At 30.4% G+C, this 16,676-nt stretch overlaps 1 protein-coding gene across 1 annotated transcript; it reads right to left on the bottom strand.

Annotated features, from left to right (window-relative positions):
• Nucleotides 1–11,650: 11,650 nt before the first annotated feature.
• Nucleotides 11,651–14,429, bottom strand: LOC114733734 (polyol transporter 5-like). Its single transcript, XM_028921227.1, has 3 exons — nt 14,241–14,429; nt 13,719–14,065; nt 11,651–12,986 (listed from the first exon to the last, which is right to left on the bottom strand). The coding sequence occupies exons 1-3, from the start codon at nt 14,365–14,367 to the stop codon at nt 11,916–11,918; spliced, it is 1,545 nt and encodes a 514-aa protein (XP_028777060.1). The 5' UTR covers nt 14,368–14,429; the 3' UTR covers nt 11,651–11,915.
• Nucleotides 14,430–16,676: the final 2,247 nt, after the last annotated feature.

Genomic DNA, 16,676 nt, shown 5'->3' with positions numbered 1-16,676 from the left:
GACCCATTTAATTAATTTGATTAGATTAAAGAAGTTAGGTGTGACAACCGTTCCTTTAAAACTCATTTAGATCAAAATTTTCAATTTATTCGAACGATTAACCATGATAGAAAAGAAGAAACCTTAAAATTTTAAAATCACTATCATGGTTAAAAGAAATAAACTTATAATAAGAGTAACATTGATCGTTACCTTGGGCCTTGGACTTCCAAAGTCCAAAAATATCATTCAACCATTAGCCAAAACCAAACTGATATTTTCAAACATACGAACTGATAAATCAGTTTAATATAAACTATAGAGCTCATTAGTCAAAAGTCAACACGTTCGAATGAGTGTAATATGCAAAGTCGTAAATATATCTGGCCTTCCAATGATCTCCCATATCAGATAGTAGTAATTAAAAGTATTAGTTTACAGCACTAGAGTATATGGGCCCTATGTGGCAATATATAACAAGTCAACACATAAAACAAAAGCAGAGAGGCTATACAAGCTATAACAGTACACTATGCCTCCGGAGCCTTCCCTGATGGGCCACCGCCTGAACTATCACCTGAAAATGTTAAACCACGGGGTGAGACAAACGCCTCAGTAACCAACTTTCCAACTCATCATACATACTAACATATGCTCGTGAGGTGTCAAGTGGGATGATTATTAAATCTCAATATATATATCACTGAAAATACCAATATGTATATTCAAATAATCTCAATCATCCAAATCCTCATTACGGGAGCTAACACACAAACCACATAAGTCTATCCCTTACTATAGGGGATCAAACCGACCTATAGGCCTATCCCACACTTTGGGGGACGATGAAATAGTCACAAAGATCTATCCCTTATTACAGGCCTATCCCACATTTTGGGGGACGAATAAAAAGCCACAAGGGTCTATCCCTTACTCTAGGGACGAAGGAAGAAGCCAACCAATGTGCACCAATGGTGGCCTTACCACGTGGTAGGATAGCGCTCAATTCAAAATCCAAATAACAACCAACCATTCACAATATAATAAAAAAATGTCTCAATCTTTGCTCAGTAATCCATAGATATAAATCATATATCTTTTCCAAACTTCTCAATCACCATTCCAAAAATCCCACAAGACAATTTTCATAGCTTAAAAGATATAACATATCTACTCAAGTTCCAAATATCAAATATTATTCTAAAAATAGCTAAATACTCACAAACAACATATTAGCACATATAACCAAATGGAAAGTAGTTACCACTCGCCAAGGCAATACTAAGGATTACCACAAGGTCAATCCTTTGCTCAACCAATAATTAATACACACAATTAATATAACCACATATTAATATAAACTAATTAATTAATTAATTAATTCTCTATTATTTAAATTTCTAATTTAATTAAATTTTTACTCTAAATTCCCGCAATTCTCATAACTAAAAAATTACAGTATTTCAGAAACAACTTAAATTTCTAACAAGCCAAATTAATTATTTACCACCTCCAAATTATTTACCTTAATAAAACGGATTTTCAACAATTTCCAAATATAAAATTATTATGTTATAAATTCTAAAAACTCTTTTTCAGTTTAAAACTCAAAATCAAACTCTCAAAAATTTAATAATATTTTAAATATTTATAACTAAATAATATGGTCAAAACTTTAATGGTACAACTACCATATATATATATATTTTTCCATAAATAATAGACTTTTTCGAGACAATAATTATTTTAAAACCTCCAGTCACCCAATAAATAAAACTAAACCGATTAAAATCTCAATAATATATCAAACAATCCAAATAAATTACTTAACTTGAATTTAATCGGTAAAAATATAATATAAATCATATTTAACAGACTTTTCAACTAGAAAAATTAATTTAAATACTAAAAACCAACAAATGGACAAATCTAACCGATTAAAATTAACAACTCATTCACTTTTAAATTTCTATAGTCGTCTTTTGCTAAAATTCAACACTTAGATCATATATAAGTCTCAAAATTTTCTCCAATCACTATAATAATAACGTAAATAGGAAGCTCAAAATATATAGGAAATATTCATAAAGAAAGTTTGATAAAAAGAAGTAATTTTATATACCTAAAATATCTTCAAAACTCGTTCTTTCCTTCACCGGTATGCTCCTGTCGCCCTTGCACGCACACACTAAACTCTCTTTTCTTCTTTCTCTCCTGCGTAATGCGCACTCTCATTTTTAGCCTCCCTCTCTCTCTTTTATCCTTCATTCCCCCAACTACCTTTCATTTTTTTCTTCCCTCATTAATGCCTCTCCCCCATTTTCTTCCTTTCCTTTTCAAGGCTCAGCTTTCCGCCGAAATTATTTACCTTAATAAAATGGATTTTCAACAATTTCCAAATATAAAATTAATATGTTATACATTCTAAAAACTCTCTTTTTCAGTTTAAAACTCAAAATCATATTCTCAAAAATTTAATAATACTTTAAATATTTATAACTAAATAATATGGTCAAAACTTTAATGGTACAACTACCATATATATATATATTTCCATAAAAATAGACTTTTTAGTACAATAATTATTTTAAAACCTCCAGTCACCCAATAATAAAACTAAACCGATTAAAATCTCAATAATATATCAAACAATCCAAATAAATTACTTAACTTGAATTTAATCGGTAAAAATAATATAAATCATATTTAACAGATTTTTCAACTAGAAAAATTAATTTAAATACTAAAAACCAACAAATGGACAAATCTAACCGATTAAAATCAACAACTCATTCACTTCTAAATTTCTATAGTCGTCTTTTGTTAAAACTCAATACTTAGATCATATATAAGTCTCAAAATTTTCTCCAATCACTATAATAATAACGTAAATAGGAAGCTCAAAATATATAGGAAATATTCATAAAGAAAGTTTGATAAAAAGAAGTAATTTTATATACCTAAAATATCTTCAAAACTCGTTCTTTCCTTCACCGGTATGCTCCTGTCGCCCTAGCACGCACACACTAAACTCTCTTTTCTTCTTTCTCTCCTGCGTAATGCGCACTCTCATTTTTAGCCTCCCTCTCTCTCTTTTATCCTTTATTCCCCCAACTACCTTTCATTTTTTTCTTCCCTCATTAATGCCTCTCCCCCATTTTCTTCCTTTCCTTTTCAACGCTCAGTTTCCCGCCGAAATTATTTACCTTAATAAAACGGATTTTCAACAATTTCCAAATATAAAATTATTATGTTATACATTCTAAAAACTCTCTTTTTCAGTTTAAAACTCAAAATCAAACTCTCAAAAATTTAATAATACTTTAAATATTTATAACTAAATAATATGGTCAAAACTTTAATGGTACAACTACCATATATATATATTTTTCCATAAATAATAGACTTTTTAGAGACAATAATTATTTTAAAACCTCCAGTCACCCAATAAATAAAACTAAACCGATTAAAATCTCAATAATATATCAAACAATCCAAATAAATTACTTAACTTGAATTTAATCGGCAAAAATATAATATAAATCATATTTAACAGATTTTTCAACTAGAAAAATTAATTTAAATACTAAAAACCAACAAACGGACAAATCTAACTGATTAAAATTAACAACTCATTCACTTCTAAATTTCTATAGTCGTCTTTTGTTAAAACTCAATACTTAGATCATATATAAGTCTCAAAATTTTCTCCAATCACTATAATTATAACGTAAATAGGAAGCTCAAAATATATAGGAAATATTCATAAAGAAAGTTTGATAAAAAGAAGTAATTTTTATACCTAAAATATCTTCAAAACTCGTTCTTTCCTTCACCGGTATGCTCCTGTCGCCCTTGCACGCACACCACTAAACACTCTTTGCTTCTTTCTCTCCTGCGTAACGCGCACTCTCATTTTTAGCCTCCCTCTCTCTCTTTTATCCTTCATTCCCCCAACTACCTTTCATTTTTTTCTTCCCATTAATGCCTCTCCCCCATTTTCTTCCTTTCCTTTTCAACGCTCAGCTTTCTGCCAAAATTATTTACCTTAATAAACAGATTTTCAACAATTTCCAAATATAAAATTATTATGTTATACATTCTAAAAACTCTCTTTTTCAGTTTAAAACTCAAAATCATACTCTCAAAAATTTAATAATACTTTAAATATTTATAACTAAATAATATGGTCAAAACTTTAATGGTACAACTACCATATATATATATATATATATTTCCATAAAAAATAGACTTTTTAGTTACAATAATTATTTTAAAACCTCCAGTCACCCAATAAATAAAACTAAACCGATTAAAATCTCAATAATATATCAAACAATCCAAATAAATTACTTAACTTGAATTTAATCGGTAAAAATATAATATAAATCATATATAACAGATTTTTCAACTAGAAAAATTAATTTAAATACTAAAAACCAACAAATGGACAAATCTAACCGATTAAAATTAACAACTCATTCACTTCTAAATTTCTATAGTCGTCTTTTGTTAAAACTCAATACTTAGATCATATATAAGTCTCAAAATTTTCTCCAATCACTATAATAATAACGTAAATAGGAAGCTCAAAATATATAGGAAATATTCATAAAGAAAGTTTGATAAAAAGAAGTAATTTTATATACCTAAAATATCTTCAAAACTCGTTCTTTCCTTCACCGGTATGCTCCTGTCGCCCTTGCACGCACACACTAAACTCTCTTTTCTTCTTTCTCTCCTGCGTAATGCGCACTCTCATTTTTAGCCTCCTCTCTCTCTTTTATCCTTCATTCCCCCAACTACCTTTCATTTTTTTCTTCCCTCATTAATGCCTCTCCCCCATTTTCTTCCTTTCCTTTTCAATGCTCAGCTTTCTGCCGAAATTATTTACCTTAATAAAACAGATTTTCAACAATTTCCAAATATAAAATTATTATGTTATACATTCTAAAAACTCTCTTTTTCAGTTTAAAACTCAAAATCATACTCTCAAAAATTTAATAATACTTTAAATATTTATAACTAAATAATATGGTCAAAACTTTAATGGTACAACTACCATATATATATATATATATATATATCCATAAAAAATAGACTTTTTAGTTACAATAATTATTTTAAAACCTCCAGTCACCCAATAAATAAAACTAAACCGATTAAAATCTCAATAATATATCAAACAATCCAAATAAATTACTTAACTTGAATTTAATCGGTAAAAATATAATATAAATCATATTTAACAGATTTTTCAACTAGAAAAATTAATTTAAATACTAAAACCAACAAATGGACAAATCTAACCGATTAAAATCAACAACTCATTCACTTCTAAATTTTATAATCGTCTTTTGTTAAAACTCAATACTTAGATCATATATAAGTCTCAAAATTTTCTCCAATCACTATAATAATAACGTAAATAGGAAGCTCAAAATATATAGGAAATATTCATAAAGAAAGTTTGATAAAAAGAAGTAATTTTATATACTAAAATATCTTCAAAACTCGTTCTTTCCTTCACCGGTATGCCTGTCGCCCTTGCACGCACACACTAAACTCTCTTTTCTTCTTTCTCTCCTGCGTAACGCGCACTCTCATTTTTAGCCTCCCTCTCTCTCTTTTATCCTTCATTCCCCAACTACCTTTCATTTTTTTCTTCGCTCATTAATGCCTCTCCCCCATTTTCTTCCTTTCCTTTTCAACGCTCAGCTTTCTGCCGAAATTATTTACCTTAATAAAACAGATTTTCAACAAAATTTCCAAATATAAAATTATTATGTTATACATTCTAAAAACTCTCTTTTTCAGTTTAAAACTCAAAATCATACTCTCAAAAATTTAATAATACTTTAAATATTTATAACTAAATAATATGGTCAAAACTTTAATGGTACAACTACCATATATATATATATATTTCCATAAAAAATAGACTTTTTAGTTACAATAATTATTTTAAAACCTCCAGTCACCCAATAAATAAAACTAAACCGATTAAAATCTCAATATATATCAAACAATCCAAATAAATTACTTAACTTGAATTTAATCGGTAAAAATATAATATAAATCATATATAACAGATTTTTCAACTAGAAAAATTAATTTAAATACTAAAAACCAACAAATGGACAAATCTAACCGATTAAAATTAAACAACTCATTCACTTCTAAATTTCTATAGTCGTCTTTTGTTAAAACTCAATACTTAGATCATATATAAGTCTCAAAATTTTCTCCAATCACTATAATAATAACGTAAATAGGAAGCTCAAAAATATATAGGAAATATTCATAAAGAAAGTTTGATAAAAAGAAGTAATTTTATATACCTAAAATATCTTCAAAACTCGTTCTTTCCTCACCGGTATGCTCCTGTCGCCCTTGCACGCACACACTAAACTCTCTTTTCTTCTTTCTCTCCTGCGTAACGCGCACTCTCATTTTTAGCCTCCTCTCTCTCTTTATCCTTCATTCCCCCAACTACCTTTCATTTTTTCTTCCCTCATTAATGCCTCTCCCCCATTTTCTTCCTTTCCTTTTCAATGCTCAGCTTTCTGCCGAAATTATTTACCTTAATAAAACAGATTTTCAACAATTTCCAAATATAAAATTATTATGTTATACATTCTAAAAACTCTCTTTTTCAGTTTAAAACTCAAAATCATACTCTCAAAATTTAATAATACTTTAAATATTTATAACTAAATAATATGGTCAAAACTTTAATGGTACAACTACCAATATATATATATATATATATATATCCATGAAAAATAGACTTTTAGTTACAATAATTATTTTAAAACCTCCAGTCACCCAATAAATAAAACTAAACCGATTAAAATCTCAATAATATATCAAACAATCCAAATAAATTACTTAACTTGAATTTAATCGGTAAAAATATAATATAAATCATATTTAACAGATTTTTCAACTAGAAAAATTAATTTAAATACTAAAAACCAACAAATGGACAAATCTAACCGATTAAAATCAACAACTCATTCACTTCTAAATTTCTATAATCGTCTTTTGTTAAAACTCAATACTTAGATCATATATAAGTCTCAAAATTTTCTCCAATCACTATAATAATAACGTAAATAGGAAGCTCAAAATATATAGGAAATATTCATAAAGAAAGTTTGATAAAAAGAAGTAATTTTATATACCTAAAATATCTTCAAAACTCGTTCTTTCCTTCACCGGTATGCTCCTGTCGCCCTTGCACGCACACACTAAACTCTCTTTTCTTCTTTCTCTCCTGCGTAACGCGCACTCTCATTTTTAGCCTCCCTCTCTCTCTTTTATCCTTCATTCCCCCAACTACCTTTCATTTTTTTCTTCGCTCATTAATGCCTCTCCCCCATTTTCTTCCTTTCCTTTTCAACGCTCAGCTTTCTGCCGAAATTATTTACCTTAATAAAACAGATTTTCAACAATTTCCAAATATAAAATTATTATGTTATACATTCTAAAAACTCTCTTTTTCAGTTTAAAACTCAAAATCATACTCTCAAAAATTAAATAATACTTTAAATATTTATAACTAAATAATATGGTCAAAACTTTAATGGTACAACTACCATATATATATATATATATTTCCATAAAAAATAGACTTTTTAGTTACAATAATTATTTTAAAACCTCCAGTCACCCAATAAATAAAAAACTAAACCGATTAAAATCTCAATAATATATCAAACAATCCAAATAAATTACTTAACTTGAATTTAATCGGTAAAAATATATATAAATCATATATAACAGATTTTTCAACTAGAAAAATTAATTTAAATACTAAAAACCAACAAATGGACAAATCTAACAATTAAAATTAACAACTCATTCACTCTAAATTTCTATAGTCGTCTTTTGATAAAACTCAATACTTAGATCATATATAAGTCTCAAAATTTTCTCCAATCACTGTAATATAACGTAAATAGGAAGCTCAAAATATATAGGAAATATTCAAAAGAAAGTTTGATAAAAAGAAGTAATTTTATATACCTAAAATATCTTCAAACTCGTTCTTTCCTTCACCGGTATGCTCCTGTCGCCTTGCACCCACACACTAAACTCTCTTTTCTTCTTTCTCACCGCGTAATGCGCACTCTCATTTTAGCCTCCCTCTCTCTCTTTATCCTTCATTCCCCAACTAACCTTTCATTTTTTTCTTCCCTCATAATGCCTCTCCCCCATTTTTTCCTTTCCTTTTCAATGCTCAGCTTTCTGCCGAAATTATTTACCTTAATAAAACGGATTTTCAACAATTTCCAAATATAAAATTATTATGTTATAAATTCTAAAAACTCTCTTTTTCAGTTTAAAACTCAAATCATACTCTCAAAATTTAATAATACTTTAAATATTTATAACTAAATAATATAGCCAAAACTTTAATGGTACAACTACCATATATATATATTTCCATAAATAATAGACTTTTTAGCTGCAATAATTATTTTAAAACCTCCAGTCACCCAATAAATAAAACTAAACCGATTAAAATCTCAATAATATATCAAACAATCCAAATAAATTACTTAACTTGAATTTAATCGGTAAAAAATAATATAAATCATATATAACAGATTTTCAACTAGAAAAATTAATTTAAATACGAAAAACCAACAAATGGACAAATCTAACCGATTAAAATTAACAACTCATTCACTTCTAAATTTCTATAGTCGTCTTTTGTTAAAACTCAATACTTAGATCATATATAAGTCTCAAAATTTTCTCCAATCACTATAATAATAATGTAAATAGGAAGCTCAAAATATATAGGAAATATTCATAAAGAAAGTTTGATAAAAAGAAGTAATTTTATATACCTAAAATATCTTCAAAACTCGTTTTTTCCTTCACCGGTATGCTCCTGTCGCCCTTGCACGCACACACTAAACTCTCTTTTCTTCTTTCTCTCCTGCGTAATGCGCACTCCTCATTTTTAGCCTCCCTCTCTCTCTTTTATCCTTCATTCCCCCAACTACCCTTTATTTTTTTCTTCCCTCATTAATGCCTCTCCCCCATTTTCTTCATTTCCTTTTTTAGCGCTCAGCTTTCTGCCGAAATTATTTACCTTATAAAACGGATTTCAACAATTTTCAAATATAAAATTATTATGTTATAAATTCTAAAATCTCTGTTTCAGTTTAAAACTCAAAATCATATTCTCAAAAATTTAATAATACTTTAAATATTTATAACTAAATAATATGGTCAAATTTTAATGGTACAACTATCTATATATATATTTCCATAAATAATAGACTTTTTAGTTACAATAATTATTTTAAAACCTCCAGTCACCCAATAATAAAAACTAACCCGATTAAAATCTCAATAATATATCAAACAATCCAAATAAATTACTTAACTTGAATTTAATCGGTTAAAAATATAATATAAATCATATATAACATATTTTTCAACTAGAAAAATTAATTTAAATACTAAAAATCAACAAATGGACAAATCTAACCGATTAAAATTAACAACTCATTTACTTCTAAATTTCTATAGTCGTCTTTTGTTAAAACTCAATACTTAGATCATATATAAGTCTCAAAATTTTCTCCAATCACTATAATAATAACGTAAATAGGAAGCTCAAAATATATAGGAAATATTCATAAAGAAAGTTTGATAAAAAGAAGTAATTTTATATACCTAAAATATCTTCAAAACTCGTTCTTTCCTTTACGGTATGCTCCTGTCGCCCTTGCACGCACACACTAAACTCTCTTTCTTCTTTCTCTCCTGCGTAATGCGCACTCTCATTTTATCCTCCCTCCCTCTCTCTTTTATCCTTCATTTCCCCAACTACCTTTCATTTTTTTCTTCCCTCATTAATGCCTCTCCCCCATTTTCTTCTTCCCTTTTCAACGCTCACCTTTCTTTTTTTTTTTATAATATATAATAAAATATTATTATTTTATTATAATAATAAAATATATTTTTTGAATTTTTTAAATAAAATATTATTATATATATTTTTATATAAATCCTAAAAATTAATTTAGGATATTACATTAGGTAAGTTAGTAATTATAAAAAATGTGGCACGTTTTTCAAAAATATCATAATCATCTTTCTTAATACCTCCTCTTCTCCTACTTAATTATGATTAAGGGAGTATCCATAGGGGTAATTTAGAGAAAATTGATAAATATGATAAATGAGTCTTATATTTACGACCAAAACTAACTCAACAATTGGATCCTATATTAAGAACCGGAGGAGTATTACACATGTGATGATTTTTTTAATATGGGGAAGATACTCGATCTGTGTTAGAGATTTAATTTAGTTCTAAATATAAAATTTTTATTTACTTTGTTTTTCATATTTATTTATTTTACCCCTTGAGTAATACCTATAAATATAACGATTGCACATGTTAAAAAGTTTTTATGAATGTAATTTCAATGCGCATAATGACATAATTGATAAGGATATTTTAGGGAAAAAAAAATCTGTGTAGTACAAATAATTAACTTACTTTTTTTTTGTGATAACTTTGCCTAATTTTTTTAATATCTACAGATTAGATACCTAACCCTTATGTTAAGCACCAGGTGTGTAGTATTTTTCTTTTTTTTACGTACATTATTTGTGCATTTATTCACGAGATTTCACAATTTTTTTCAAATTTTTCATTTACTGTGTTGTGATTTTTAGCAGCACTAAAAGACAAAAGTCCCCCCTAATTGCATAAAAAATAAACTTTTTTTATTATTTCCTGCAGATGAAAATGACCTGCCGGGGAAAGGAATGAATGACCCAATGTGCATAGAGAGGTAGCATCTTTCTCTAACAAGTTCAATATATTCTAATCATGTAGTGTGATTTTTGTTTTGGTTGAATACATGAAGTTTGACTTTTTCCGATTTGAGCTATGAAATTTCAAACAAATAATTTTTATTCCTAAAATTTGATCTAAACATTTTCTGTCCCTAGGATAGTATTTTCTGTCTTTAAAACAATATTTCAATGATTAAAATTATTAGTTTCGAATTTTAAGAATTAAAGATAGAATTAACTCAACATCAAGTAATAAAATGTTTCTGTGGGGATATGCACACATATGGACATAGACAAATAAGGCACGGTGGTTTAAATATAGTCGCCACCGAAAGTTTGAAACAAGTGAGGAGGAATGGGGTGGATCAGATGTATCGAGTTTCAATTACCTTATTTTGTGTGGTCCAAAAAGTAAATATTAATATATCTATTTATTTATTTACTTACATCTTCATGTGTCAACATTGACGGGCTGATCAATGTGATCGGACGATTGGGCCCACCTGAGATTCTTCAAAGTTCAGAGTCTTGTAAGTGGACTCCTCCGGCTCCCAAGCTGGTTGGAATTTTCAATTCTCGAGCATGCCCTGCCTCTGTCTCAATCATTGTTTTTATTTTATTTTGGAAGAATTGTTATGAAATCTTGCAACAACAAAAAATTATTATTGATGCAACAAAGAAAATTATTATGAGGATTAGGTTTTTTCTTGTAAAATAAGGATTTTAAAAGCACCAGCTTTTAAAATCCTTATTTGGCCATAGTAAGGATTTAGGATTTTGAAAATTAGTATAATTTTTTTTTGATATTTGGAAATTAGAAATTCAAATATCTTTTTAGTAGAAAATTTCCCTTTCCTTTAAATGAAACTACAACCTTTGTCGCTTGAATAATCGAGTGACATAAAAACACATCATTTTACAGTGAGCTTGACTTTTTTGCATTTGCATAAAATTCTAGTACATTTTCTAGAAGTCGCAGTGTTCATTACTTGTCAAAAAAAACAACTTCTTTTGTTGGCCCAAAAAAAAAAAACAACTTCTTTCCTATGATTTTAAACGCATTATTGATTTGATACCCATAAGACGCCTTCATCCAATTCAACTTAATTGGATTTGGCCATTACCGTTAGCCTTGTGGTTACCGTTGACTCCTTCATCAGCGCTGGAATTTTTCCTGAATTTACCAAAAGACCCTTCCATTTCTTCAAGGGTCTTCCCTGTGTTTCCGGGAGCATCATATAGAAGAAGATCCATCCAATGGTTGCGATTCCCCCAAACAGAAAGAAGGCCCCGCCTATAGTAACGGCCTTCTCTAAGGACAAAAAGGTCATTGAGATCACCCCGCTCGTGACCCGATTCACCACCACTCCCGCAGCCGCACCCTGAGCGCGTAGCTTCAACGGAAATATCTCAGAGCTATAAACCCACGTGATGGGACCCGCACCAATAGAAAACGTAGCGACGTACGACAAAACTGTTGCTATGCTTAACACGACGGCCCACATTAACTTGGTCTTCGAATGATCAATGATCGTGAGGCTCACAGCCAGGGTGAGGAGCGACAGTATCATGCCCCCCACACTGCTCAACAATAACGGGCGTCGCCCGACCCGATCCAACATAAACGTAGCCACCAGGATGAAAATGGTCTTCACGAATCCGACGGCAACGGTGGCGAGAAGCTTATCGGTGTCGGAAGTGATGCCGGCCTTTCCGAAGATGGTTGGGCTGTACAAAACGACGGCGTCGACGCCGGAGGCTTGCTGAAAGAAATGAATTCCGAGGGCGGCGATCACGATGTGACGGACAGCCGGAGTTGGGTGGAGGAAAAGTTCTTTCCAAACTCCTTCGCCGATATTTTTCTTGGCGTTCACCTGAAAGACGTCGTCGTTGCAGCTTTCGGGGATGCCGGCGGCTTCCTTGATGTCGGCTAGCCTGAGCCGAGCCTCTTCCTTGGAGTTTGAGGTCTTTTCCAGAACTCGTTTGGCGTCGCCGAGCCGACCACGCATGACGAGCCAGCGAGGCGACTCGGGCATGGCTAAGACCCCGATGGCTAAGAGCACCGACGGAATGGCGCCGACTCCCAACATGACCCGCCAGCCCAAGCGAAGTGGCAGCTTCGAAAATGCGTAGTTTGAAATGTATCCAAGTAATATTCCGCCATTGATGAAGACCTGAGTGTAGTAAAGCCAAGGACATGTCAGGTCGACGGGGAGTGGCACTTAGGAAGTGACTCGTAAGAGCATGAATAACCGATATTAATTATTAACTACAATATGAGTTGTTTTCACACAGGAACAATTTCCAAAGGAAAAATGGCAAAATAACACCCGTCAAAATAAAAAAAATTATAAATTGAGACCCATGACAATATTAGTATGTATATTTGATAATAATTTTTATGAACAGATTCTTATATGCAATTTTTCTATTTCAATAGTCTTTTTTTTGTGATTTTCCTATTTTTAAATGTTTATATTTATTTTTGTTTTCTAAAATCAGTAAGAACTTGTCTTTTATGATAATAAAATATATGAAAGATAAAAATGATAGTCATTAGTCCAAATGATTCAAGATGTGCCTTTTTTTTTTAAGCAAGATCTTGTTTTTTCTTGTGTGAGAAAAAATTGTCAATGGCAAAGTTTTTATATAATGGTTTCAGTGATCTAAATTAGTTAGCATCTAACAGTTTGATTTTTAACAAGTGGTTAGTATTACAAAATATGTAAGAGTTTGAAAATATGTCTCATGCATTAAGAACCTTAAAAATGAAATAAAAAAAATGTGGTAGGATAAGTGTCTCAATAAACAAGTTACTTGTGCACGAGCATATGTCTTAAAACATGCATATAACTTGTAAAAATGTGAACTTTGAGATTGGATGAGATTTAGAGAGAGAAAGAGACTTCAGGGAAGGAAGTGAGGAAGCCACGAGAGGAAGCCGGCGAGACCTCGGCGGTGTAGACGGGAGCGATCATGAGGGCGTAACCGATGCCAACGCCGGCGACGAAGCGACCGCACATGAGGAAGGTGTAGTTAGTAGAGAATCCCATGAGAATGGCTCCGGCGAAGAAGATCCCCCCGGCGAGCACAATGGTGTATCGGCGGCCAATCCAGTCGGAGGTTCTTCCGGCGAGACAAGAGCCTATAAGAGAGTAGAGATTGATAATCCCCATCAAGATCTCGATCTGGACGTCCGACACCTTGAGGTCCCTCTGTATATATATCGCCGCCCCACTCATCACCCCTATATCTGCAACCACGAAATTAAACGTCGTCCAAACCACACAGTATCATAATATGGCCGTGATTGTTACGTCTATAATGAACGTATAATCGTGTAGAAGACTGTGCACATGTGTGTGTGTGTGTGTAGATTAGAGCCAAATTGAAGAAGATTTAAGTATGCATGAGACAAGGGGACCGACCATAACCAAGTAAGATGGAAGTCATGGAGGCCAAAATGGCACAGGCAAAAGCATACTTGTTCCTTTTGGGTTTCTTTTGAGGTTCAAAATCCCCAAGCCTCTTCTCTGCCGTTGCTTCAGCTGCCATCTTAGAGAGAGAGAGAGAGAAGATTGAAGGAGAAGGATGGTGGGAGGGAGTGATGTGGGGAAGAGTGTTAATTGATCTTGAATAAGGTGTCCCTGTGTTTGCTGTTAAGTAGAGGAGATGGATGCAAATTGGCCCTCGTGGTGGGGCCCATCCCACATAATGACAAATTAGTGCCGGAGACCCGGCGGATTATTAAGAAGCAAAGTCATTTCCTAATTTCCCCCTATGTTATGGTCAGTGGCGCAGAATATCTTATCCCTTTCCCGATCCTTATTTTTTGGGAAAAAAAAATTCATTTTCATACGAAATTTGTAAGTTAACCTTCATGAAACAATTATAAGTTATGACAAAACCGTTAGCAAATTCACTCTTTTACTGAGTACACACACACACATACCAGGAAACAAACAAAGGTTATCTCCCCAAGATGTTGGGAGGGTATCTCGTATTTATTTGCTTTACTTTTTTTGTCAAAACATATTTATTACTTAGGATAAATCATTCATATGTGGCTAACGGATAAGATACCTGACACCTCCTTTCATTATATGAGAAAAATTTAAGATGTCCTGCATTATTAAGTAATTAAAACCTATATGTTCGCATTTAAAATTTAATCATCACATTAAATATATACGCTCACGTTATCACATAGTAAATTTTTATCATTCGACGCCACAATCAACGCTTTCTTCTTTTTTAGAACAAAAATAAGGGAGCAAAAACTGAGACTATCTCTGTTCTTTAATATAAAAACTGGATAACTAATATACAGATATTAAAAATTAATTAAATTAGTTATTTATAGTAAATATTTATTATTTTTTTAAAATATCCTTATTAATAATGTGCATTAGAGTAAAAATCCTCTCACACGTGTGATTATTATGAAAACTATTTTGGAAAAAGATGAATAAATGTTAAAGATAAAATGAATTAGGATTTTATACTTAAGATCAAATTGAATCTTTAACTAGCTTTTTTATTTAAAATCGGAGATAGTAATTTAAAAGAAAGTGATGAAAAAAAAAATATAGAACTGGGTGAAAACTCACTAACTCACATACAAATTGTCTCTTTTGTACAACTCCTCTGCCTTTTAACATAAGAATCAGTTAGAGATTTAATTTAATTCTAAATATAAAATTTTTATCTATTCTGTCTTCTATATTTATTTATTTTGCCCCTAAGTAATACCTAAAATATAATGATTGCACATGTTAAAGAGTTTTTATGAAAGTAATTTCAATGCACATAATGACATAATTGATATGGATATTTTAGGAAAAAAACATATATGTATTACAAATAATTAACTTGCCTAATTTTTTTTTATAACCTTGCCTAATTTTTTTAATATCTACAGATTAGATACCTAACCATTATATTACACACCAGATGTGTAGTACCTTTTTTTTTGTACGTACATTATGTGTACATTTATTCAAAAGATTTCACAATTTTTTTCAATTTTTTTCATTTATTGTATTGTGATTTTTAGCAGCACTAAAAGTCCTCCCTACTTGCATCAAAAATAAAATTTTTTTTTTATTTTCCTGCAGATGAAAATGACCTGCCGGGGAAAGAAATGAATGACCCAATGTGCGTAGAGAGGTAGCATCTTTGTCTAGTAAGTTCAATATATTCTAACCATATAGTGTGATTTTTTTTTTGGTTGAATACGTACAGTGTCATTTTCAAGAGATTCTTTAAGAAATATTTCGATTTTAAAATTGAGGTACTAATTTTAAAATTAAAAACACAATACTTCTTCAAATTCGGACTAAAATGGGAATAATAAATTTCACGCCAAATTAATGGCAAATGTCATATGATTTTGATTGCGCATTGCATATGTAATTAAAGCTTGGTTTATGAGGTATGTATGAGTATATTATCAATATAAATCTTATCCCTATTCTTTAATATCAAAATAATGAATATCAAAAGGTCAATACTGTTTTTAATTCCTGAAGTTTGGCTTTTTTCGATTTTGATCTATGAAATTTCAAACAAGTAATTTTTATTCCTAAAATTTGATCTAATTATAGTTTATCTAAATATTTTTTGTCTCTGGGATAGTATTTTCTGTTTTTAAAACAATGTTTCAGCAAGTAAAATTATTAGTTTCGAATTTTAAGAATTAAAGATAGAATTAACTCAGCATTAAGTAATAAAATGTTTCTGTGGGGATATGCACACATATGGACAAAGACAAATAAGGCACGGTGGTTTAAATATAGTTGTCACCGAAAGTTTGAAACAAGTGAGGAGGAATGGGGTGGATGCATCTAGTTTCAATTGTCTTA

The sequence above is a fragment of the Neltuma alba genome, unplaced genomic scaffold (genome assembly GCF_004799145.2).
Source record: "Neltuma alba isolate B1F8T4 unplaced genomic scaffold, ASM479914v2 tig00013031_pilon, whole genome shotgun sequence".
NCBI classification, from domain to species: Eukaryota; Viridiplantae; Streptophyta; class Magnoliopsida; order Fabales; family Fabaceae; genus Neltuma; species Neltuma alba.
The sequence above is the reverse complement of the archived record's forward strand: the minus strand, read 5'-3'. Positions and strand labels throughout refer to the sequence as shown.